Source organism: Somniosus microcephalus, chromosome 2 (assembly GCF_052327205.1).
Source record: "Somniosus microcephalus isolate GS21.2 chromosome 2, FLI_Smic_1.0, whole genome shotgun sequence".
Lineage (NCBI taxonomy): Eukaryota > Metazoa > Chordata > Chondrichthyes > Squaliformes > Somniosidae > Somniosus > Somniosus microcephalus.
In genome coordinates this window covers 174,557,934-174,582,338 of record NC_140988.1, presented here as the reverse complement: position 1 = coordinate 174,582,338, position 24,405 = coordinate 174,557,934, and the positions used below count along the sequence as shown (strand labels likewise).

Sequence of the window (24,405 nt, the reverse complement as noted above, 5' to 3'; positions counted from 1 at the left end):
TAGTAAGGAGGCTTTATGCAATACCTATGGCATTGACACCTAATGTCTCAAAGATTGTATCCCTTGTAATTATCCATATTGTCAATTTGAACTGTACTTTGACTACATGGAGGATTCGTATCATAGAATAGTACAGCATAGAAGGAGGCCATTCGGCTCTTTCGAAGAGCAATCCAGTTAGTCCATCTCCACCCCCCCCCCCTTGCTCTTTTCCCCATATCCCTGCAACTTTTTCTCCTTCAAGTATTTGTCCAGTTCTCTTTTGAAGGCTACTATTGAATCTATAGCCACCACCCTATCGGGCAGTGCATTCCAAATCCTAACTATTTGTTGCATTAAAAAGTTTTTCCTCACGTCGCCTCTGGTTCTTTTGCCAATCAACTTAAATCTATTACGATAGCAAAATACTGCGGATGTTGGAAATCCAAAATAACAGAAAACGCTGGAAAAACTCAGCAGGCCAGGGCAGCATCCATGGAGAGAGAAACGGAGTTAACGTTTCAGGTCGAAGACCCTTCGTCAGAACTGGGGAAAAAAGCAGGAAAAGGGATAGATTTTAAAGCAAGTGGGGGCTGGGAAAAGGGGGAGGGGGTGAAAGAACAAAAGGGAAGGTCAGAGCTAGGATAGAAAGCAGGAGAGATTAAGGGACATTAAGAGATATTCAAGGAACAAAGGATGGCTCTAGATGAAGTGTGAATGGCCCTGGCAGAATGAAGGACAGCTGCCATGTGGGAGGGAAGAAAAAAGCCCAGACGAAAATGTGGATTTAAAAAAAAAGGGGAAATGTATATATGTGTGTGTGTGTATTTAGCTGTGTGATGGGGGCCGAGGTTATGATCTGAAATTGTTGAACTCTATGTTGAGTCCAGAGGGCTGCAGAAACATAGAAGATAGGAGCAGGAGTAGGCCATTCGGCCCCTCAAGCCTGCTCCGCCATTCAATGAGATCATGGCTGATCATCCAGATTCAGTAGCCTGTCCATGCCTTCTCCCCATATCCCTTGATCCCTTTAGCCTTAAGAAATATATCTAACTCCTTCTTGAATATATTTAATGAATTGGCCTCCACTGCCTTCTGTGGCAGAGAATTCCACAGGTTCACCACTCTCTGGGTGAAGTAATTCCTCCTCATCTCTGTCCTAAATGGCTTACCCCTTATCCTTAGACTGTGACCCCTGGTTCTGGACTCCCCAGCCATCGGGAACATCCTTCCTGCATCTAGTCCTGTTAGAATTTTATAAGTTTCAATGAGATCCCCTCTCATTCTTCTAAACTCCAGCGAGTATAAGCCCAATCGACTCAATCTCTCCTCATACGTCATTCCTGCCATCCCAGGCATCAGTCTGGTGAATCTTCGCTGAACTCTCTCCATGGCAAGAACATCCTTCCTCAGATAAGGCGACCAAAACTGCACACAATACTCAAGGTGTGGTCTCACCAAGGCCCTGTACAACTGCAGCAAGACATCCTTGTTCCTGTACTCGAACCCTCTGGCTACGAAGGCCAACATACCATTTGCCTCCTTAACCGCCTGCTGCACCTGCATGCTTACCTTCAGCGACTGATGCACAAGGACACCCAGATCTCGTTGCACTTCCCCCTTCTCCCAATCTATTGCCGTTCAGATAATAATCTGCATTCCTGTTTTTGCTACCAAAGTGGATAACCTCGCATTTATATCCACATATGGCAGATGCAGTATAATCACCCAACCTGTCCAAATCATGCTGGAGTTTCTCAGCATCCTCCTCACAGCACACACGCCCACCCAGCTTTGTGTTGTCTGCAAACTTGGAGATATTACATCTAGTTCCCTCGTCTAGATCATTTATATATATATATTGTGAATAGCTGGGGTCCTAGAAACGATCCCTGCGGTACCCCACTAGTCACTGCCTGCCACTCGGAAAAAGACCCGTTTATTCCAATTCTTTGCTTCCTGTCTGCCAACCAGTCTGCCTCTATCCAAGGCAGTACCTTGCCCCAATCCCATGTGCTTTAACTTTAATCTCTTATGTGGGACCTTATCGAAAGCCTTCTGAAAGTCCAAATACACCACATCCACTGGTTCTCCCTTATCTATTCTACCAGTTACATCCTCAAAAAATTCCAGTAGATTAGTCAAGCACGATTTACCTTTTGTAAATCTATGTTGACTTTGTCCGATCCTGTCACTGTTTTCCTCGTGCTCTGCTATTACATCTTTCATAATGGACTCTAGCATTTTCCCCACTACCGATGTCAGCCTTACCGGTCTATAATTCCCCATTTTTTCTCTACCACCTTTTTTGAATAGTGGGGTAACATTAGCTACCCTCCAATCCATGGGAACTGTTCCAGAGTCTATTGAATTTTGGAAGATGACCAGCAATGCATCTACTATTTCTAGGGCCACTTCCTTAAGTACCCTAGGATGTAGATTATCAGGCCCTGGGGATTTATCGGCCTTCAATCCCGTCAATTTCCCTAACACCATTTCCCTACAAATACTGATTTCTTTCAGTTCCTCCCTCTCATTAGACCCTATGTTCCCCGACATCTTTGGGAGGTTATTTGTGTCTGCCTTTGTGAAGACCAAAACCAAAGTATGTATTTAATTGGTCTGCCATTTCTTTGTTCCCCATTATAAATTCCCCTGATTCTGACTGCAAGGGACCTATGCTTGACTTCACCAATCTTTTTCTCTTCACATATCTATAAAAGCTTTTACAGTCAGTTTTTATGTTCCCTGAAAGCTTACTCTTATACTTTATTTTCCCCCTCTTAATTAATCCCTTTGTCCTCCTTTGCTGAATCCTAAACTGCTCCCAATCCTCAGGTTTATTGCTTTTTCTGGCCAATTTATATGCCCTCTCCTTGGATCTTATGCTATCCCTAATTTCCCTTGTTAGCCACGGTTGAGTCACCTTTTTTGTTTTATTTTTATGCCATACAGGGATGAACAAATTCTGTAGTTCATCCATGCAATCTTTGAATGTTTGCCATTGCCTATCCACCGTCAACCTTTTGAGTAACATTCCCCAATCAATCCTACCCAACTTGTGCCTCATACCATCGTAGTTTCTTTTATTTAAATTCAGGACCCCAGTCTCTGAGTCAACTACTTCACTCTCCATCTTAATGAAGAATTCGATCATATTATGATCGCTCCGACCCAAGGGGCCTCGCACAACAAGATTGCTAATTAATCATTTCTCATTACATAATACCCAGTCTACGATGGCCTGATCTCTAGTTGGTTCCTCAACATATTGGTCCAGGAAACCATCCCGTATACACTCTAGGAATTCCTCCTCCACAGTATTGTTACTAATTTGGTTAGCCCAATCTATATGTGGATTAAATTCACCCATGATAACTGCTGTGTCCTTATTGCACGCATCTCTAATTTCCTGTTTAATGCCATCCCCAACCTTCGCATTACTGTTTGGAGGTCTGTATACCACTCCCACTAACGTTTTCTGCCCCTTGGTATTTCTCAGTTCTACCCATACAGATTCCACATCATCAGAGCTAATATCCTTCCTTTCAATTGTGTTAATCCCCTCTTTAACCAGCAATGCTACCCCACCTCCTTTTCCTTTTTGCCTATCTTTCCTAAATATTGAATACCCCTGGATGTTGAGTTCCCAGTCTTGGTCACCCTGGAGCCATGTTTCTGTAATCCCAATCATATATATCCATTTACCTCTATTTGCGCAGCTAATTCATCCACCTTATACGAATGCTCCTCGCATTAAGACACGAGACCTTCAGGCTTGTTTTTTTAACACTCTTACACCTTTTAGAATTATTATTTGCTGTGGCCATGTTTGATTTAAACCCTTGATTTCTCTGACTGCCACCTTTGTATTTCTCCTTCCTGTCTTTTGCTTCTATCCTTGTTTCCCTTTCCTCTGTCTCCCTGCTCAGGTTCCCAACCCCCTGCCATTTTAGTTTAAACCCTCCCCCAGAGCACTAGCAAACACTCCCCCTAGGACATCGGTCCCGCTGCTGCCCAGGTGCAAACCGTCCGGTTTGTACTGGTCCCACCTCCCCCAGAACCAGTTCCAATGTCCCAGGAATTTGAATCCCTCCCCCTTGCACCATTCCTCTAGCCACGTATTCATCTGAAATATCCTTCTATTTCTACTCCTTGACTAGCACGTGGCACTGGTAGCAATCCTGAGATTACTACCTTTTTGAGGTCCTAATTTTTTAATTTACCTCCTAACTCCCTATATTCAGCTTTTAGGACCTCATCCCGTTTTTTACCTATATCGTTGGTACCTATATGCACCATGACAACTGGCTGTTCACCCCTTCCAAAATGTTTTGCAGCCGCTCTGAGACATCCTTGACCCTTGCACCAGGGAGGCAACATACCATCCTGGAGTCATGTTTGCGGCTGCAGAATCGCCTATCTATTCCCCTTACAATAGAATCCCCTATTACTATAGCTCTCCCGCTTCTTTTTCCTCCCGTCCGTTGCAGCAGAACCACCCACAGTGCCAGGAAGTTGGCTGCTGCTGCCTTCCCCTGATAAGCCATCCTCCCCAACAATATCCAAAGCGGTATATCTGTTTGAGAGGGGGATGGTCACAGGAGACCCCTGCACTACCTGCCTGCGCCTACTACTATGCATGGTGGTCACCCATTCTCTTCCTGCCTGTGCAGCCTTTACCTGCGGTGTGACCAACTCCCTAAACGTGCTATCCACGACGTCCTCAGCATCTCGAATGCTCCAGTATGTATCCACTCGCAGCTCCAGCGCCGCAATGCGGTCTGTCAGTAGCTGCAGCTGGATGCACTTCCCGCACATACGGTCGTCAGGGACACGGGAAGTGTCCCTGATTTCCCACATAGTGCAGGAGGAGCATACCACGGCACAGAGCTCTCCTGCCATGACTTACCCTTTAATTAATTCAAATTAACTTAAATCAAATCAATACCACCAATTAAATGATATACTCAAGGGCCCTTGGTTACTAGCACTAGAAACTATAACCACAAAAAATTAAGATCTTCTAAACTTTATAAACTATGAACCTTAACTGTCAAACTAACCTGGCCGTACTCACCCAATCAGCTGCTCCCTCCTGCCCGCGTCACGTTTTGAATCGTGATGTGGCTCTGGAACACCGCCGCCGGTCTGAAATTGGTAAGCCTCTAAGAAAAAGCCCGCGAAAGTGAGTTTAAATACTCACCGGGCCTCTGGCCTCTCCGCTCCCTCACCAGCCTCTTAGAGTGCCTAATCGAAAGATGAGGTGTTGTTCCTCGAGCTTACGCTGAGCTTCCGTGGAACAATGCAAGAACATAAGAAATAGGAGCAGGAGTAGGCCAATCGGGCCCTCGAGCCTGCTCCGCCATTCAATAAGATCATGGCTGATCTGATCCTAACCGCCAATCCACTATCACAGAACCATCTCCTGAATCTAACAGAATTAGACACACGAAATAGGAGCAGGATCAGGCTACACGGCCCCTGGGCCCGCTCCGCTGCCCACAGGGCCATGACCGATCTGAACCTAGACTCATGTCCAAATTCCTGCCCGCTCCCCGTAACCCTTAATTCCCTTTAGTTCTAGGAAACTGTCTATTTCTGTTTTAAATTTATGTAATGATGTAGCTTCTACAGCTTTTTGGGGCAGCATATTCCATGGACCTACCACCCTCTGAGTGAAGTAGTTCCTCCTCATCTCAGTTTTGAAAGAGCAGCCCCTTATTCTAAGACTATGCCCCCTAGTTCTAGTTTCACCCATCATCGGGAACATGGGCCGAGGACGGTGAGGTCTGAGTGGGAATGGGGCGGTGAATTAAAGTGACAAGCTCGGGGAGCTTGGGGTCCCCCTTACGGACTGAACGGAGGTGTTCTGCAAAGCGGTCACCCAATCTATGCCTTCTCGTTATCAACCCTTCAGCCACTAGAAGCAGTTTCTTTTTATTTATCTAAATCTTCATGATTTTAAACAGTTCTGATGAAAGGTCATCCACCTGAAACATTAACTATGTTTCTCTCTTCACAGATGCTGCCTGACCTGCTGAGTATTTACAGCATTTTCTGTTTTTTTATTTCAGATTTCCAGCATCTGGAGTATTTTGCTTTTGTATGATTTTTAAACACCTCTATTAAAGCTCCCCTTAGCCTTCCCTGCTCCAAGGAGAACAACCCCAGCTTCCCTAGTCTATCCACCTAACTGTATTCCTTCATCCCTGAAACCATTCTAGTAAATCTCTTCTGCACTCTCTCCAAAGCTTTTATGTCCTTCCCAAATATTACGAAGTAGCAGCCATATTTGCGAATATAAAATAGTGCTGCAGGACTACCTTTTCAGTATTCTTGCCTAAATAATATGTTGATTGTATTAGTTTTTGGTAGTTATAGAAAATGTATTTGGTTTGTGCTGTATATTAGATTAAAAATAAATATTGTTTTTGCTTTTATTTTTTATTTTATTTGAAGACTGTGAACCTGAAGAAGCGACTGACTGGTCTATGAATGAAAATTGTTCATTTTGCTACATACGGAGAGAGAAAGTCAAGGTAAGTGCAAAAGCTGCATAACCAATCTAAAGGATACTTAAATAAAAACAGAAAATGCTAGAATTACTCAGCAGATCAGGCATTTCATATTTCCAGCATCTGCAGTATTTTGCTTTTTATTGTACCTTCCAAAACTAGTGTAGTTTCTAGCTGTCTCCTTTATCTGTCTTATTTTAACTAGATTTTTGTGTATATCTTATTTGGGAACAGGGATTTGGGATTCAGATTTTCAGCACTTTTAATCCAGTAGATTGCTTCTTTCTATCAGACACTTGTTTTTTTCAATTGGACATGACAGCAACAGGACACGTTGTTTGAAAGTAGATTTTCTCAAGATTGTACATGTGCATGCACAGTATATTGCACACTTAGATCAGGCAGGAACTTTTGGTGAATGGCACAGCTGGTGCTAATTGTAGCGTCCTAAGCAAAAGACCTGGGTTTAGATAATAATCTAAGCATTTGACACTTCCTTTGGCCTGGTTCATTGCCGCTGAAATGCCATAGAGTCATAATGGCACAGAAGGAGGCCATTTGGCCCATCGAGTCAGTGCCAGCTCTCTGTAGAGCAATCTAGTCAGTCCCATTCCCCCGCTCTACCCCGTAGCCCTGCAAGTTTATTTCCCTCAAGTGCCTATCCAGTCTCCCCTTGAAAACATCGAGTGTGTCTGCTTCCACCACTTCCATCAGCAGCAAGTTCCAGGTCCTCACCACTTGCTGCGTAAAGACGTTTTTCCTCACATCCCCCCCTGTATCTCTTACCCAAAACCTTAAATCTGTGTCCCCTAGTCCGTGTACCATCAATTAGTAGGGACAGCCTTTCCCCATCTAGCCTATCCAAACCCGTCATAATCTTGTATACCTCTACCAAATCACCCTGCAACCTCCTTTGCTCTAATTAAAACAAATCCAGCTTCTCCAACCTGTCCTTGTAGCTAAGATCCCCCGTCTCCGGAACCATTCAGGTAAATCTCCTCTGCACCCTCTCAAGTGCCTTCACATCCTTCCTAAAGTGTGGTGACCAGAACTGGACGCAATACACCAGTTGTGGCCTAACCAGCGCTTTATAAAGGTTCAGCATAACCTCTCTACGTTTGTACTCAATACCTCTATTTATGAAGCCCAAGATCCCATATGCTTTATTAACCACTCTCTCAATATGTCCCGCCACCTTCAAGGACCTATGCACATTATCTCCCAGGTCTCTCTGTCCCTTCACACTCTTTAAAACTGTGCCATTAAGTGTATATTGCCTCTCCCTGTTCCTTCTGCCAAAATGCATCACCTCACACTTCTGTATTAAATTCCATCTGCCACGTGTCTGCCCATTCTCCTAGCCTTTCTATGTCCTGTTGCAGTCGATTGGTATCATCCTCACTGTTTGCCATACCCTCAAGTTTGGTGTCATTGGCAAATTTAGAAATTCTACTCTGTATTCCAATATCCAGGTCATTTTATATCACCAAAAAGCAGTGGCCCCAGCACTGACCCTTGGGGAACACCACTGCCTACCATCCTCCAGTCTGAAATACAGCCATTTACCACAACTTGCTGTTTTCTGTCCTTAAGCAATTCCTTATCCAAGCTGCCACTGACCCACCTATTCCATGAGTCTCAATTTTGTTAACCAGCCTTCTATGTGGTACTTTGTCAAACGCCTTCTGAAAATCCATGTAGACATCCATTGCATTCCCTTCATCAATCCTCCCTGTTACTTCATCAAAAAATTCAATTAGATCAGTCAAACATGATCTGCCTTTTACAAATCCATGTTGGCTCTCCTTAATTAGCTTAAACCTCTCCAAGTGCCCGTTAATTTTTTCCTTGATTATTGTTTCTAAAACTTTACCCACCACTGATGTTAAACTGACTGGCCTGTAGTTACTAGGATTGTCCTTGCACCCTTTCTTGAACAATGGTGTCACATTTGCTACTTTCCAATCCTCAGGCACCTCCCCTGCATCTAGGGAAGATTGGAAAATTATTGATGAATAGGCAAGATTTGTTTATACAGTGCTAAACACTTCTGTGATCACTGTTGGATTTTTTTGAAAATCACATATTGGAAAGAGCACATTGAAAAAATAAATTCACTTACTACCTTCAGGAATGAAAAGTTTGTCTATCTCAATTGCGGGAAGGGTTCAGCCTGGCTATGCTGCCTGTGAAGTTTTATGTAAATTTCTCAAAACTGCCATGATTTTGCAAATGGATGTGGTTTGGGAGTGGGTCAGCTGGTTTCCGGGTTCCAGTCCCGCCCCAACTGCATCCGGCCAATGGACGTGCTTTTACGTCGATTGGCCTTGTTGAGCCCACCCTGCGGGCTTGCCGGTCAATTAAGAAGAAGCTGGTCAGATGACATCATTTGATGATGCGTCATCTGTCAGTTTTCTTAAAGGGACCATGCACAATTTTTCTTTGGCAGCTCATTTCTCAGTGTTTGACAACATTGAGGTGCTGCAAACACTAACCATGACTGTTCACAGGTGAGCTCTTGCACCCGGGCTCTCCAGTGACTCCCTCCTTAGGCTAGAACAGATGGCAGCTGTAGGTGAGGTTACAGAAGCGATCTGTCACTGGTGAGAGAAGTTCTCCCAATGAGGTGGGACTAGACAGCCAATTCAAAACTTGTTACCTACAGAAAAGTGTAAATGCATTAAAAATGATTTTCCCAACATTTCCTTACCTCTGAAACTCATCAGTGCACTATTGGATCCTTCACACCACTTCTGCAGCTGTCAGCAATGCACAAACATTACAGCAGACTCACAACACGCCACACTTACCTGGCGTGGTGTCTGGATGTCGGGGAACCCGAGGCAGAAGTGGCAACATTGAAAAAGAGCCTGTTAACAAGTATCAAATACCTGTTAACAGCCAGATAAGTTGTTATAATCCTCTTCCCGCCACTAGGTGTCGGGTCCATGCGCAAATCGGGGACCCAACATTTGGGAAGATTGACTGGAGGCGGGTTGACAGCGGGTTTCCTGCCCGCTGTCAATCTTTGCCATTTTGACAGCGGTCTTGCCTCCAATCCCGCACTCTGAGGACCGGCAAAATTCCGGCCTATGTTTCTGAGCTACTGAACTTTAATCAGTGTCAGCCTAGCTCCGCTGGTTTCACTGTTGCCTCTTTATTAGAGGTTGAGAGTTCAAGCTGCATTTCAGGACACAACACACAATCTATGTAACATTACAGTGCAGTACGGAGGGAGTGCTGTATTATTGGAAATGTCAACCTTCAGTTAAGACATTAAACTGGCATCTCATACCACTACTCTGGTGGTTTAAGTAGATGTTAGAGATCCCCTGGTATTATTTGCTGCGTAGCAAGCAGTTGACTTGGCCAACATTCCTCCCTCAACCATCATCACCCAAATGCTGTTTCTGGGATCTTGCTGCTTGCAAAATAGCTGCTGCATTTGCCAACATACTGTTACTGCACAGCAACGTAATTTGTAAAGAGAATGAGGCACATGGACAACAGCGATTCAAGAAGGCCCACCACCACCTTCTCTGGTGCAACTAGGATGGGCAATAAATGCAAGCGATGCCCATATCTCGGGAATGAATGTATGTTTATTTTTCTTTCACCCCTTCTCCTGCCATGGTCCACTGATGCCATGGTATAAAGCCAGCTATTCTAAAGCGTTTGAGTCATTTTTCTGACATTTGCCATGGTGGTATGGCTTGAATTAGTAAGTAAATATATGAAGGAACATGATTGCAGATCTGTATTCTGATGCTGCTTGGCACATGCTGGTCCCCAACTTGTTTGCCACTGCATGCCAGCTTGCCATTTCTAAACTGAATTTGCTTAGCCCTTCATGTTCACTGATCTGGAAGTTAGTTTGGGACGTGGAAGAAATAAATAGTAACTATACCACCTGTTCAGGAATAGCAATTCCACTGAATAGAATTGAAAACCCAGTGCAAGAATATTTTTGATGTACTTTCTATTTAGAAATAGACAGAAACTCTACTTTGCATACATCTATTTCATCTGGCTTTGGACTGCTTTGTAGTCTTTTTGGTAATCATTTCAGAACTGGGTCTAGTGCATGGCAACCTATTTTTAAAAACATTATGGTAGCCTGGTATTGTTGAATTGTGAACCTGCATTATTTGAAAATCACTAATCTTTGGCGAACATTTTCCCAGAGCTTCACATGTTGGAGCAAATAACGTGGAGATTTCAGTCATTTTGCAAAATACATAGAATTACATAGATTATACAGCACACAAACAGGCCATTCAGTCCAACCAGTCCATACTAGCGTTTAGAGGCCATCAATACAAGATAGTCACTAAGAAATCAAATTAAATAGGGAATTCGGAAGAAACTTCTTTACCCAGAGATTGGTGAGAATGTGGAACTTGCCACCACAGGGAGTGGTTGAGACGAATAGTATAGATGCATTTAAGGGGATACTAGATAAGACTCCTCCCATCCTTTCTCATCTAACTATCTGCATAACCCTCTATTGCCTTCTCCCTCTTATGTTTATCTAGCCTCTCCTTAAATCCATTTAAACAGAGATGTCGCTTAGGTAGCTTAGGCTAGAGTATGACTGGGAGTTGAACATTCATGGTTACAAAATATTTGGGAGGAATAGAGGTAGGGAATAAAAGTAAGAGGTGTGACGGTATTAATCGAAGGTTTCATTACAGCACAGAATACAGAGATGGCATGAAGGATGGTGCAAAAGCTGAATCTTTTTGTTTAGAGTTAAGGAATAAGAAGCGAACTGTTACTCTATTGGGAGTATATAAGAGATTGCTAAACATGGAAAGGAAATAGAGGAAGAGATAGGAGACAAATTAGAGAAAAAATTAAGGGTCATAAAATGGATGACTTCAATTATGCAAATGTAGACTGGGGTAAAAATAATATGAATGGTAAAAAAGGGGAAGGGTTTCTACAGTGTGTCCAATAGTACTTTCTGGATCAGTATGCTTTAGTCCAATAAGGAAAGAGGCAATGCTGAATTTAGTTCTCGGAAATGAAACTGGTTATGTAAGAGGTTTGGGGAACATCTAGGAAACAGCAACTGCAACATAATTAGATTCAATTTAAAATTTGAAAAGGAGAGGAAACGGTCAAAGGTTAAGGTACTTGACTGAAAAAAATTGCAATGAGAAAGAGGAACTAGCCTAGACAAATTGAAAATAGAATTTAACAAGCTAGTGCACAAACAATGGGAAATGTTCACATATAGGATAGATATATAAGGTCTTCTCATTAGTAAAGGTGGCACAGTAAAGGCTGTAGTTCCTTGGATGAGTAGAGAAATTAAAATTAAGGTGAGACTTAAAGGCATGTGACAAATCTTGGCTAAATCAAAAAATAATTAAGCCAAATATAGAAAGCAGACAGAGAAACAAAAACATAAATTAGAAAGGAGGTATGAGCAAGGACTGAAATAACAACAGAAAATGCTGGAAATACTCAGCAGGCCAGGCAGCATCCGTAGAGAGAAACAGTTAACGTTTCAGGTCTGGGACCCTTCATCAGAACTGGAAAAAGCTGGAGATGTAACATATTAAGCAGGTGCAGAGACATGGGATTGGAGGGGGGGGAAGAGGAAGAAATAGAAAGAACATCCTGTACTTTTGTAAGAGGCAGGAAAGATAAAATGTTGCAAATGGGAATGGCAAAAATCATACTGCATGAAAAATGGGGGCAGGGATAATTATCTGAAATTGCTGAACTCAATGTTGAGTCCGGCAGGCTGCAAAGTGCCCAATCGAAAGATGAGGTGCTGTTCCTCAAGCTTACGTTGAGCGTCATTGGAACAATGCAATAGCCCGAGGACAGAGAGATCAGAGTGGGAGTGAAGCGGTGAATTAAAGTGACAGGCGACCGGAAGCTCAGGGTCACCCGTACGGACTGAACGGAGGTGTTCCGCAAAGCGGTCGCCCAATCTGCGTTTGGTCTCCCCAATGTAGAGGAGACCGCATCGTGAGCAGCGAATACAGTATATTAAATTGCAAGAAGTACAAGTAAATCGCTGTTTCACCTGGAAGGGGTGTTTGGGGCCCTGGACAGTGGGAAGGGAGGAGGTAAAAGGGCATGTGTTGCATCTCCTGCGCTTGCACGGGAAGGTGCCAGGTGAAGGAGCAGGGCTGTTGGGGGTGATTTGAGGAGTGGACCAGGGTGTCGCGGAGGGAGCGGTCCCTTCGGAATGCTGAAAGGGGAGGTGAGGGGAAGATGTGTTTGGTGGTGGGATCACGTTGGAGGTGGCGGAAATGGCGTAGGATGATCCGTTGAATGTGGAGGCTGGTGGGGTGAAAGGTGAGGACAAGGGGAACCCGATCGTGGTTCTGGGAGGGAGGGGCAGGGGTGAGAGCAGAAGTGCGGGAAATAGAACGGACACGGTCAAGGGCCGTGTCAACCACGGTAGAGGGGAATCCTCGGTTGAGGAAAAAGGAAGACATGTCAGAAGCACTAGTATGGAAGGTGGCATCGTCAGAACAGATGCGGCGGAGACGGAGAAACTGGGAGAAAGGAATAGAGTCCTTACAGGAAGCGGGGTGGGAGGAAGTGTAGTCCAGGTAGCTGTGGGAGTCGGTGGGCTTGTAGTGGATGTTTGTTGAAAGCCAATCGCCAGAAATGGAGACGGAGAAGTCAAGGAAGGGAAGGGAAGAGTCGGAGATGGACCATGTGAAGGTGAGGGCAGGGTGGAAATTGGAAGTAAAGTGAATGAACTTATCCAGTTCAGGGTGAGAGCAGGAAACGGCACCAATACAGTCATCGATGTACCGGAAAAAGAGGTGAGGGAGGGGACCTGAGTAGGACTGGAACAAAGAATGTTCCACATGTCCCATGAACAGGCAGGCATAGCTAGGGCCCATGCGGGTTCCCATAGCAACACCTTTAATTTGGAGGAAGTGAGTGGAGTCAAAGGAGAAGTTGTTCAATGTGAGAACAAGTTCAGCCAGGCGGAGGAGGGTGGTGGTGGATGGGGACTGGTTGGGCCTCTGTTCAAGGAAGAAACAGCGCCCGAAGGCCGTCCTGGTGGGGGATGGAGGTGTAGAGGGATTGGACGTCCATGGTGAAAAGGAGACGGTTGGGGCCAGGAAACTGGAAACTGTTAAAGTGACGGAGGGCGTCGGAAGAGTCGCGAATGTAGGTGGGAAGAGACTGGACAAGGGGAGAAAAAATAGAGTCGAGATAGGAAGAGATAAGTTCCGTGGGGCAAGAACAGGCTGAAACGATGGGTCTACCAGGGCAGTCCTGTTTGTGGATCTTGGGAAGGAGGTAGAAGCGGGCTGTGTGGGGTTGGGGGACTATGAGGTTGGCGGTCATGGAGGGAAGATCTCCAGAGGAGATGAGGTCAGTGACACACTTGGAAACAATGGCCTGATGTTTGCTAGTGGGGTCATGGTCCAGGCGGAGGTAGGAGGAGGTGTTGGCGAGTTGGCGTTCAGCTTCCGCACGGTAGAGGTCGGTTCGCCAAACAACAACAGCACCACCCTTATCAGCAGGTTTAATGATAATGTTAGGGTTGGATCGGAGAGAATGGAGTGCTGCAAGTTCATTTTTCATGCAGTATGATTTTTGCCATTCCCATTTGCAACATTTTATCTTTCCTGCCTCTTACAAAAGTACAGGATGTTCTTTCTATTTCTTCCCCCGCGGCCCCCCCCCCCCCCTCCCCCGTCACTGCACCTGTTACATCTCCAGCTTTTTCCAGTTCTGATGAAGGGTCCCAGACCTGAAACGTTAACTCTGTTTCTCTCTCCACGGATGCTGCCTGGCCTGCTGAGTATTTCCAGCATTTTCTGTTGTTATTTCAGATTTCCAGCATCCGCAGTATTTTGCAATTATATGAGCAAGGACTGGCAGGTTACAAAGAGAAACCGAAAAGGATTTTTAAAAATTTAAAAAAATTAAAAGAATAGTTAGAAAAGGTAGGACTGATTAGATGTGGAAAAGGACATCTTATGGAGGATGAAGGAATATTGGAGATACTAAATGAGGGCAAAAGAATTAGGAGCAGGAGTAGGCCATACGGCCCTTCAGTAAGATCATGGCTGATCTTCAACCTCAACTCCACTTTCCTGCCTGATCCCCATATCCCTTGATGCCCCTAGACTTCAGAGATATATATCAGACTTGAATATACTCAACGACACAACTCGGTACCCTTTGGGGTAAAAAATTCCAAAGATTCACAACCCTCTAAGTGAAGAAATTCATCCTCATCTCAGTCTTAAATGGCCGACCCCTTATCCTGAGACTATGCCCCCTAGTTCAAGATTCTCAAGCCAGGGGGAACAACCTCTCAGCATCTACCCTGTCAATCCCCCTCAGAATCTTGTATGTTTCAATGAGATCACCTCTCATTCTTCTAAACTCCAGAGAGTATAGGCTCAATCTCTCCTCATCCCAGGGATCAATCTAGTGAACCTTTGTTGCACTGCCTCTAAGACATGTATGTCCTTTCTCAGATAATAAGACCAAAACTGTGCACAGTACTCCAAGTGTGGCCTCGCCAAAGCCCTGTACAATTCTAGTAAGACTTCCTTACTCTTTTATACTCCAATCCCCTTTCAGTAAAGGCCATTATGCCTTTTGCTATACCTGCATGCTAACTCTCTGTTTCCTGTACGAGGACACCTAAATCTCGCTCAACACCAACATTTAATATTTACTCACCATTTTAAAAAATTCTGTTTTTCTATTCTTCCTACCAAAGTGAATAACCTCTCATTTCCCCACATTATACTCCATCTGCCGCCTTATTGCCCACTCACTTAACCTGTCTATATCCCTTTGCAGGCTCTTTGTGTCCTCCTCACAGCTTACTTTTCCACCTAGCTTTGTATTGTCAGCAAACTCGGTCCCTTCATCTAAGTAATTAATATAGATTGTAAATAGCTGAGGCCCAAGTACTGATCCTGTGGCACCCCACTAGTTACTGCCTGCCAACTGGAAAATGACCCATTTATCTCTACTCCCTGTTTTCTGTCCATTAACCAATCCTCTATCCATGCTAATATATTACCCCCAACCCCATGAGCCCTTATCTTGCGTAGCAACCTTTTATGTGGCACCTTATCGAATGCCTTTTGGAAATCCAAATATACTACATCCACTGGTTCCCCTTTATCTACCTTGTTAGTTACATCCTCAAAAAACTCTAATAAATTTGTTAAACACAATTTCCCTTTCCTAAAACCATGTTGATCTGCCTAATCATATTATGATTTTCTAAGTGCCCCGTTACCATTTCCTTAATAATGGATTCCAGCATTTTCCTGACAACTGATGTCAGGCTAACTGGCCTGTGGTTCCCTGGCCTAGAAATTCAGTTAGGCCCCGCCAGCAGGCTAACGGCCAAAAGTTAGCGCTGCGCGCGGAGCCCGTTGCGACCGCCAGAAATTCACTTTTAGCGCCCCAACTCGGAACCGGGCGCTGTTCCAGGGTGTGCCCGCCTCCGCTTGGGGCGCTGAAAGTGAATTTCAGCGCTCCAGCTGCCGCTGCGCCACCCGATGCGGTGCGGCAGGCTGGGGTACTGCAGGCCTCCTCCTTCTCTTAAGGAGGAGCTGCCTGCAGCCGTGAGATCGCCGCTGGATTCTGCCAGCAAATGAGCCCAGCACCACGGAGAAGTGCCGGACTCATGGGAATCAGCCACCAATGCCGCGGGGGGGTGGTGGAGGAGGCCGGGGAGGGAGGTGCAGGCAGGCGGCCGCCGAAAAAGCGGCCGGCCGCACCTCCACCTTAAAGCGCCCCAGTAGCGCAGCAGTACGGCCCCGTTTCACGAACGTTGTTTGCGGCCGCTGCAGAAGAGGCGGCCGCAACTAAATATGGGGTTTGGGCTGGAAGCGGGGCGGTACCGGGGCACTGCGCACACCGATGACGTCATCGGTGTCGGCGCAGCGCTACCGGCTACCGCCGCCATTACCGCAGCGCTGAATATCAGCGCAACCTCTTATACTGGCACAGAAATCCTCTTTAGGTGCCAACTGGGCGCAAAGCTTGCAGCGCCCAACTGAATTTCTAGGCCCCTGTGTTTTCTCTCCCTCCTTTCTTGAATAGTGGACCTTCCAATCCACTGGGACCATTCTAGAATCTAGGGAATTTTGGAAGATCACAACCAATGCATCCACTATCTCTTCAGCCACCTCTTTTAGAACCCGAGGATGTAGGCCATCAGGTCCAGGGGATTTGTCGGCTTTTAGTCCCATTAGTTTCTCGAGTACTTTTTCACTACTGATATTAATTACTTTAAGTTCCTCACTCTTATTAGCCCCTTGGTCCCCCACTATTTTTGGTATGATTTTTATGTCTTCTACTGTGAAGACGGATACAAAATATTTGTTTAAAGTCTCTGCCATTTCCTTATTCCCCATTATAATTTCACCTGTTTCAGCCTCTAAGGGACCAACGCTTACTTTTGCAGTACTTCAGTTTTCAGAGAAGAGTATGATAATGGGAATGTAAGGGTACAAGAGGAGGACGTGGAGCAATTAGGTAGAATAACTTTAGTTAAGGAAGTCGAATTGAAAGATTGATGAAACTCAAAAGTGGAAAAGGCACGAGGCCATGATGACATGCATCCTAGAATACTTGAGGAAGTCCGAGAGGAAATAGTGGAGGTTCTGCTCACAATCTTTCAAACATCCTTGGATATGGAAATTTGTGCCAGAGGAGAGTTACCAAGGCAATAGCTCTGTTCAAAAATGGATAACCCAGAAAACTGTAGACCAGTCAGTCTAGCATGGATAAACTTCTAGATGCCATAATGAGATAAAATTAATATTCAGTTAGATAGATATGAATTCATAATTGTAAATTCACTCTGTACTGGGAACTGGAGATCTTCAGGTTCGTTTGTACTCTACTAAATGCAAGAGCTAGTGATTAAATGTTGAGATTCCCAATATTTTGAATGTGAAATTTGATCTTTTCTGCTGTTTAGTTAATTTCAAAATATTTCTGTACATAATTCATTACTGTTTCTAGGAGCATATCTCATCTGTGAGTGCACCTACAATACTGACATCTACTGAGGAATCTCTATCTCAGGGGCAGTCCCACACTGAACAGCTTGAATGCCAAGCAGACAAGTTTCTTAATGCTATCTTTCACAAAAAAGGTATAATGCTATATTTTCATGTTCTGCTTACTAAGACTTGTTGAAGCTTTAGTTCTATTGACTGAAATATTTTAAAGTTATATTGTTATTTGAGCTAAATATTTTCAATATTGATTGCTATGGATGTATATGTGTAAAGATGATGTACACTGTGTGACAGTGATGCATGAAACATATATCCTTAATTATCATGGTGCCCAAGGGATTATACATGAAAGTCAGTTTTAGGCCTATGGTTTATACATTCCATACAGTATCTTTATATTCCCTATGCCAAGTTTTTAGAATTTTTATTAAAGGCACACAGACTCCATCTAGTGGTTGTGTGCAGAGTAACTTCACTTTCCTGTATTGTCATTTTTAATGGCTTTGTAGGCCTGAAATTTCCTGGATTGGCATAAACGGCAAGTTAAGCTAAATTTACGCCAGTCTCTGATCTTACTGACGTCAACTTGCGGTGCAATTTCCGGAGAGTCCTATTAGCATATGCTGGAACATATACGTTGGCATAAAGCAACAAGCTCAGAAGTGGCATAAGTAATTGCGGGCCCTGGAAACATGGGCAGCACTATAAAAGGGTCAGAGCAGACCAAGAACAAGAGTGAGACTTGGGAGTTGTGGTAAGTGGAGCATGATTTTCTCTCTTCAATCTCTTTTTTGATAAAAATTACTTTGAAAGTTGTTTCCCCTGTCTCAACAGTATCTCTATTTTTACAGTGATGTCCACCGAGAAGAGGGCCAGCTGTTTCTTGGCAGGTGACCTGCAGGCCGCCTAGGAGGAGATCGAGCTGAGGAGGGACAGGCTACTTGGTGGCAAGAAGGCCATCCGCCCTGTAAAGTTAGCTAAGGTGTCTGGAGGGAGGTATCACTGGCTGTCTGTGCGAATTCTGTGACCCTACGGACCCCTGAGCAGTGTCGTAAGAAATTCAACGACCTGATCAAGGCTAACAAGGTAAGACACTCGCCCTGCTCTCCCTTTGAGATCAGACTTGGACATAGGAAATATTAAAATGTTCTTTGAGCAACAGCTTGTGTTATCTTTTCAGTACAACCTGCTGCTAAGTTGTACCTGCAGAGGCAGGTGACAGGTCTTTAAAATGCAGATTCCAAACAATGGCCGTAGTGCTGGCTATGTCTGTTTACTCAGAAAAATGGCAGCACTTCGGTGTTGACATGCCCCTTTAATCTCTTGGTTAGATAGAGAGAGCTATTTAAAAGTGGGACACTGACATCATAAAGTCAGTCAGGCAGCTGCAAGGGAAAAATCCAGCTTAAGGGCACATCAATCACCCAATCCTGTAGTATATACACAACAACAAGAACTTGTATTTGTATAGCGCCTTTAACGTAATAAAACATCCCAAGGCGCTTCACAGGAGCATTATAAAACAAAATTTGTTAGAGCAGATGAGAGAGCGGTTTTAAGGAGCGTCTTAAAGAGAGGCGGAGAGGTTTAGGCAGGGAATTCCAGAGCTTAGGGCCTTGGCAGCTGAAGGCATGGCCATTAGTGGTTGAGCGATTAAAATCAGGAATGCAGAAGAGACCAGAATTTGAGGAGTGCAAATATCTTGAAGGGTTGTGGGGATGGAGGTGATTGCAGAGATAGGGAGGAGTGAGGTCATGGAGGGATTTCTCCTGAAGAGCTCCCCAATAAACCAGCAACCAATTAGAACAGCTCCCAAACAAGCTGATACTGTGACCCCTTTCTCACACCAAGTCAGCGAACTGTGTGCCTCACGCACATTCTCTTTTGTCTTTGCAGGGCAAGTTGGCGCACAGTATATGGGAGAAGAAAAGCACTGGGTGGGGAATCTCATACCTGAGAACCCTGACCTCCCATGAGGAAAAGGCCCTCCAGCTCATGAGCGCATCGTCTAGGATGTGATTCGTGGTCGCTGGTGTTAAGCCGCAGTGAGGTGAGTTCCGACACTCCTGGACTCGCACCGTAGCTGCACTCTGTACCAGACCGTGGACCCAATCTCTCACCCCTCCTGAAATGGAGACTGCATCCCAGGAGGGACATGCTCAACCTTTCTAACTTCATGCCTTTTCTTCCCACAGGTTCAGCAAAGCCAAAGGGCCTAGTCCTTTTGGGAGGTTAGGGGGGGGGGGGGGAGGACTGAGGAAATGGAGCAGGAGGACGAGGAAGACTGGGAGGAGGAGCAACTCCAGGGGGAAGTGGTGCCCACTCCTTCTCATCACTGCAAACCACCGTGCAAGTTCTGATGTGACGGAAGAGAGAGACAGCATGTCCCCTCCCTCTTGTAGGAGTGCTACTTCCTTGCTGCCTCCTGGCCCCAATGACTCAACAGCAGCATCACCCTGTTCTCCTGTCACAGGCAGCAGTGCAGATACGTGCACTCTGAGCAGCCAGTAAGACGAAGCCTAGTAAGCTACCCGGCTGACTCTGACAATTTGGGGGACCAGGTAGTGTCGGATGTGGAGGGAGGGGGGGGGGGTGATGATGATATGGCTGCTTCTCCACTGAGGAAAGGTAGAAGGCGGCTAAGGAATGAAGAGGCGTGGGACCCAGGCTTAACAGGTTGCGCCTTAAAAGACAGTTGCTCCAGGAGCACAACGAACGTGCGCAGTTTGGGCTCTATCACCAGTCATTTGTGGCAGTTCACACTTTGGCCACACGGGACATTTCTGTGATTTACGACAACATCGTGGAGTCCTCCATGGAATCCCTGACTGCAGCATTCGTGGAATTGGGGTACTGCTTGGAGGGCATGGTAAATAATGTTTTCTGGTCTTTAACTCAAGCAGTCACTTGGAACTTCCAGGATGTGACTGCAGCCATAGCACCAACCAGTCAGCTGATGCCTGTGGCTGTAGATCTAGCGCCAGTGGGACGGCAGCACTTGATGGCTCTGACATTCCCTCCTTTCTCCTCTTTTTCCCCCCCCCCCCACCACCACCACCAAGTGGCATGAGGCAAGCGAGAGCGGGCTGCTAAGGAGCTCCCTCCAGAGATGTGGCCATCAGCAGCAGCTCCACTCCAGGAGCCAGCTGCTGTGTGTCGAGTAACAGCTCAACCCCATGCTCCTTCAAACCAGCATTAGCAGCCACCCTTCCCACCTGCATGATCTCGACAAAATTGTCAGTTGCAACAGTAGGAGATTTTGCCAGAAGTCTCATCTCGACACCAGGCGGAAGCACGGTGCTTTCAAAAATTAGGGTGAGTGTCTGCCTGCTTGCTGAGTTTACCTCCCCCTGCTCCTTCTCATCCCAGGGGCTACTTTGTAGTGTGCCATAACTGCATGACCAGTTTACTGTTAACTTTTTCTGTGTTGAGTTGTTGACTCTGGCCTGTTTGGTTTTAGCCATTACTGTACAGATGTTCCTTTTGCTGTGTAACTGTGCAATTGCCAATGTTTTTTTTTACCTGCAGTTACTATGAACTGTTTGATAATGCTATTTATCTGTATTGAGTCATTAATGCAGCCATTTGTCTAAATAAGATGATTTTATTGAGGAATGACAAACATTTAAACTGTTTACAGGAAAATATTTTTAAAGTTGCAATCGTTTTTACAGTTTGATACTTAACTACCTCTGCACTGTGTCACTGATGCTGGCCTTTTGTCACAGCCACATTTTTGTTAAGGTTCACATTGAACTAATGTTCCATAGAGAATGTTTATTTATATATTGCTCTGAATGTCAGAACTTTGACAACTCGCCTGTTCTGTTGCTGCTCAGCAATGTTGAAGGGTCTGGACCCCGCCACTGTGTTTTCTGTTTTAAAGTTCACTTTTTTGAGGTTCGAAGCATGTTTGTGTGACATTGTTTGTTGAATAAAAGTTTAATTCTTTTTTGCATTGCCTGGCTTTCAGTCTTTGCGATCACCTTCCCAGAGGGAACAGTGCACACAAATGGTTGAGAGTTGCTGATGCCACTGGTGGGGCAATCACTGGCTGATCACTTCTACTAGGGGCTGCCATCTGACTTCCCTGGCAGTTCTAAGTGTCAACTCCTTGCCTCTGGGGCATGCATGTTGGGATCCTCCAATTCCATGGGCTCCTCGGCTGGCATATCCAAGCTGAGCCCTTCCCACAAGGCAAAATTGTACTGTGCACAACAGATCACAACAATCCTTGCCACCCTTTGCGGCGTGTACTGCAGGACACCTTCCAACCTGTCAGGGCACCTGAAGCAGGCTTTTGGGACCTTGATTGTCCTCTCTACCACCTACCTGGTCGCTGCATGTGCACGATTGTAGTGATCCTGTGCATGTCGTGAGTGATGCAGAATGGTGTCGTCAGCCGTGGCTTCAGAGGCTAGGCGTTCTCTCCCAGGATCCATCTATCTATTTGGTTCTCCGCACTGAATAATCAGTGGCGGTGGAATGGTGGAAGTTAAAGGCATTATGGCAGCTTCCCAGATGCTCTGCATTGACATGCAGAATCCTTTGCGGGCATCGCAGACAATCTGCACGTTTAACAAGTAGAACTCCTTCCTTTTAATGAACGTGACTGGGCCTTCCTATTAATGAACGTGACTGGGTCCTTAGCTGAAGTTTTCAATGCCACATCGGTTTCATTAATAGCTTGCATCCCAGGTAAGCCAACAAGCTTGTAAAAATGGCTCTGCAGGTGATACGCCATATTGTATGAAGTCAGATGCCCTGTCACCTGTTGAATTCAGGCTCCCTGGATGATATTGTAAAGATCTCTAGTGGGTGATTGGAATGATCTGGAGCTGTAAAAATGGAGAGCCATAGTGACCTTCATCTCCATTGATAACGCACTGTGGGAAGTAGTCTGCCGCTTCAGGTCTGCTTGCAGAATTTCTCACACGTGGCCAATTTTTTCGCTCGTGTAGCACAGTCTCCACACACAGCTCCTCTGACAGATCCTAGTATGACCTTCGGCCCTGTACACACTTGGATGGAGGGAGGTGGGTAATAGCGAGTCCACTGTGATCTCCTATCATGGTGTCTCACTCCACGGTCTGCTCCTTCTCTTCATCCTCTATTTAAAATGCTTCTCCTCTTCAGCCTCCATCAAAAAGCTGAATAGAGGAAAGCTGATTGGGCATGCCATTGCAGCTCCTTTGCCCTTCTGAACACTTAAGAGTGGTAATGCTCTGAAAAATCTTGGGTTCAGAGACTCCTAGGTCTCTGAGAAGAAACAGGCTGGAAAAAATTCGCTGCAGAACTAGAGATGAAGCTGCAAGTGTTTGGAAACTCCTCACAGCATTAGAATCATAAATTACATTGGTATCAGATGACCTCTAGAGATACTGCACACACATTTCTCTGCAGTCACCAGAAAACCAGCCTAAATCCAGGAAATGCCCACAAACTGCTCTTTTGCATGGGGGCAAAGCTGTTAATGAGCAGCAGAGGATTAGCGGAAGCAGTGCAAACGATCAAGGCATATGGCTTAGTATAAAACCAGCACAAGGCACTTGCGCGAGAATTTCCTCCATCTTTGGTGTTGAAAATCTCTTCTGGTGTACTTACGCCGTTGTTTTGGCCTTAGTTTCCAGGAAATTCCAGGCCATTAGTTTTTTTAATGTATGTGTGGATAGAGAGAAAATGTAATTTGGTATTATACGCCTTTATAATTGAAAATGAACATTTATATCAAATTTTTATTTTAATATATAAATGTAATTTTTTTAGACCTTCCTCAGAGCTGTGATCGCAACATTCCTCTAGTTGCTCAGGAAATAATGAAAAGAATGATTCGTCAATTTGCGATTGAGTATATATCCAGAAGTAATCATGTTCATGAAACTCAGACTGGATCAGCCGATGAATCTGTTTCAGTCCCAAATGATCCTGCTGCCAACCAAACCCAGGACTCCTTTCACCAGGAGCAGGAGGGACCCTTAGACCTCACTGTGAATAAAAATCAGCAGAAAAGTTTTCAACAAGGTAATCAAATTACTTTCCTACTGTTAATCAGATTTTTCAGATAGCTGTGTGTGTGCACACACGTGAGACATTCTTTATGTAAATGTATTTCCATGGGGACTGGATAGTACAGTGGCTAATGTTCATTTTATCACTGGGACCTGGTTCAAAGCCAGCTCAGAATTGATGGAATGAAAGTCACTGACTCAACCTAATTCTAAGTAAGTGCAAGCCCACAATTTATACAGTAATTTGACAGCCTCACTCACGGATTTGTAAGTATATGGTTATTAAAAATGGAGAAAAGTAACATCAGGTCAGTATTAGTTTGCTATAAGTTTAGGTTATGGCATGTTGTTGGAGCAGAGTGGAGTGTGATTCAATATGTCTAGCTTGATTTTAGAGTGCATCAGTGAAGCTACGGCATGACAAAAATAGAAAAAGTATTCTATTCCCCGATGCTGATATTTCTCACCAGTATATAAAACTGTTGTTCCTCAAATATAGTGGAATGTGTTTTTGTGTGTCGTATGAAGTTGACTTGTTTCAGCTTTTCTTCTATGCAAGTTATGTTATCCCAACTACATGTGCAAGCTTGAAAATGAGGGATCACATGCAACTTGATTTATTCAAGATTTTATGAATCTTGGAGCACCACTTCCTTTACTTTTTAAATATAGTCAAAAAATGTCTTTGATATTATTTTGACCCAATTTTTTTTACATAGTAATTACCTGCTCTGGTAATTTTTACTTTAAAACCAAGGGTATGATTCACTTTGAAACTCACTCAGCTAGCTGATTTCTCTGTCAAATTCTACCACCTGTGAGAAATAGGATATTTGCTTGCAGATTTTACCTTCTGTTCCTACTGTTAAGGTCCTAAACTTGCCATTTTGGAATTGGACCTGGCTC

The 24,405-nt window shown here is 44.7% G+C and overlaps 1 protein-coding gene across 4 annotated transcripts in view; it reads left to right on the top strand.

Annotated features, from left to right (window-relative positions):
- The window catches only part of LOC147123132 (uncharacterized), a 162,857-nt gene that overhangs the window by 83,779 nt on the left and 54,673 nt on the right, over positions 1–24,405 (top strand). For 3 of the 4 annotated variants that reach the window (XM_085967025.1, XM_085967016.1, XM_085967035.1), the window contains exons 3-5: positions 6,442–6,521; positions 17,493–17,625; positions 23,258–23,512. In XM_085967025.1, the coding sequence (XP_085823151.1) occupies positions 6,442–6,521; positions 17,493–17,625; positions 23,258–23,512 (468 nt within the window). Of the gene's footprint in view, positions 1–6,441; positions 6,522–17,492; positions 17,626–18,037; positions 18,246–18,342; positions 18,578–19,387; positions 19,542–23,257; positions 23,513–24,405 lie in introns of those variants that run through there. The other variant, XM_085967042.1, reaches the window with a different exon arrangement.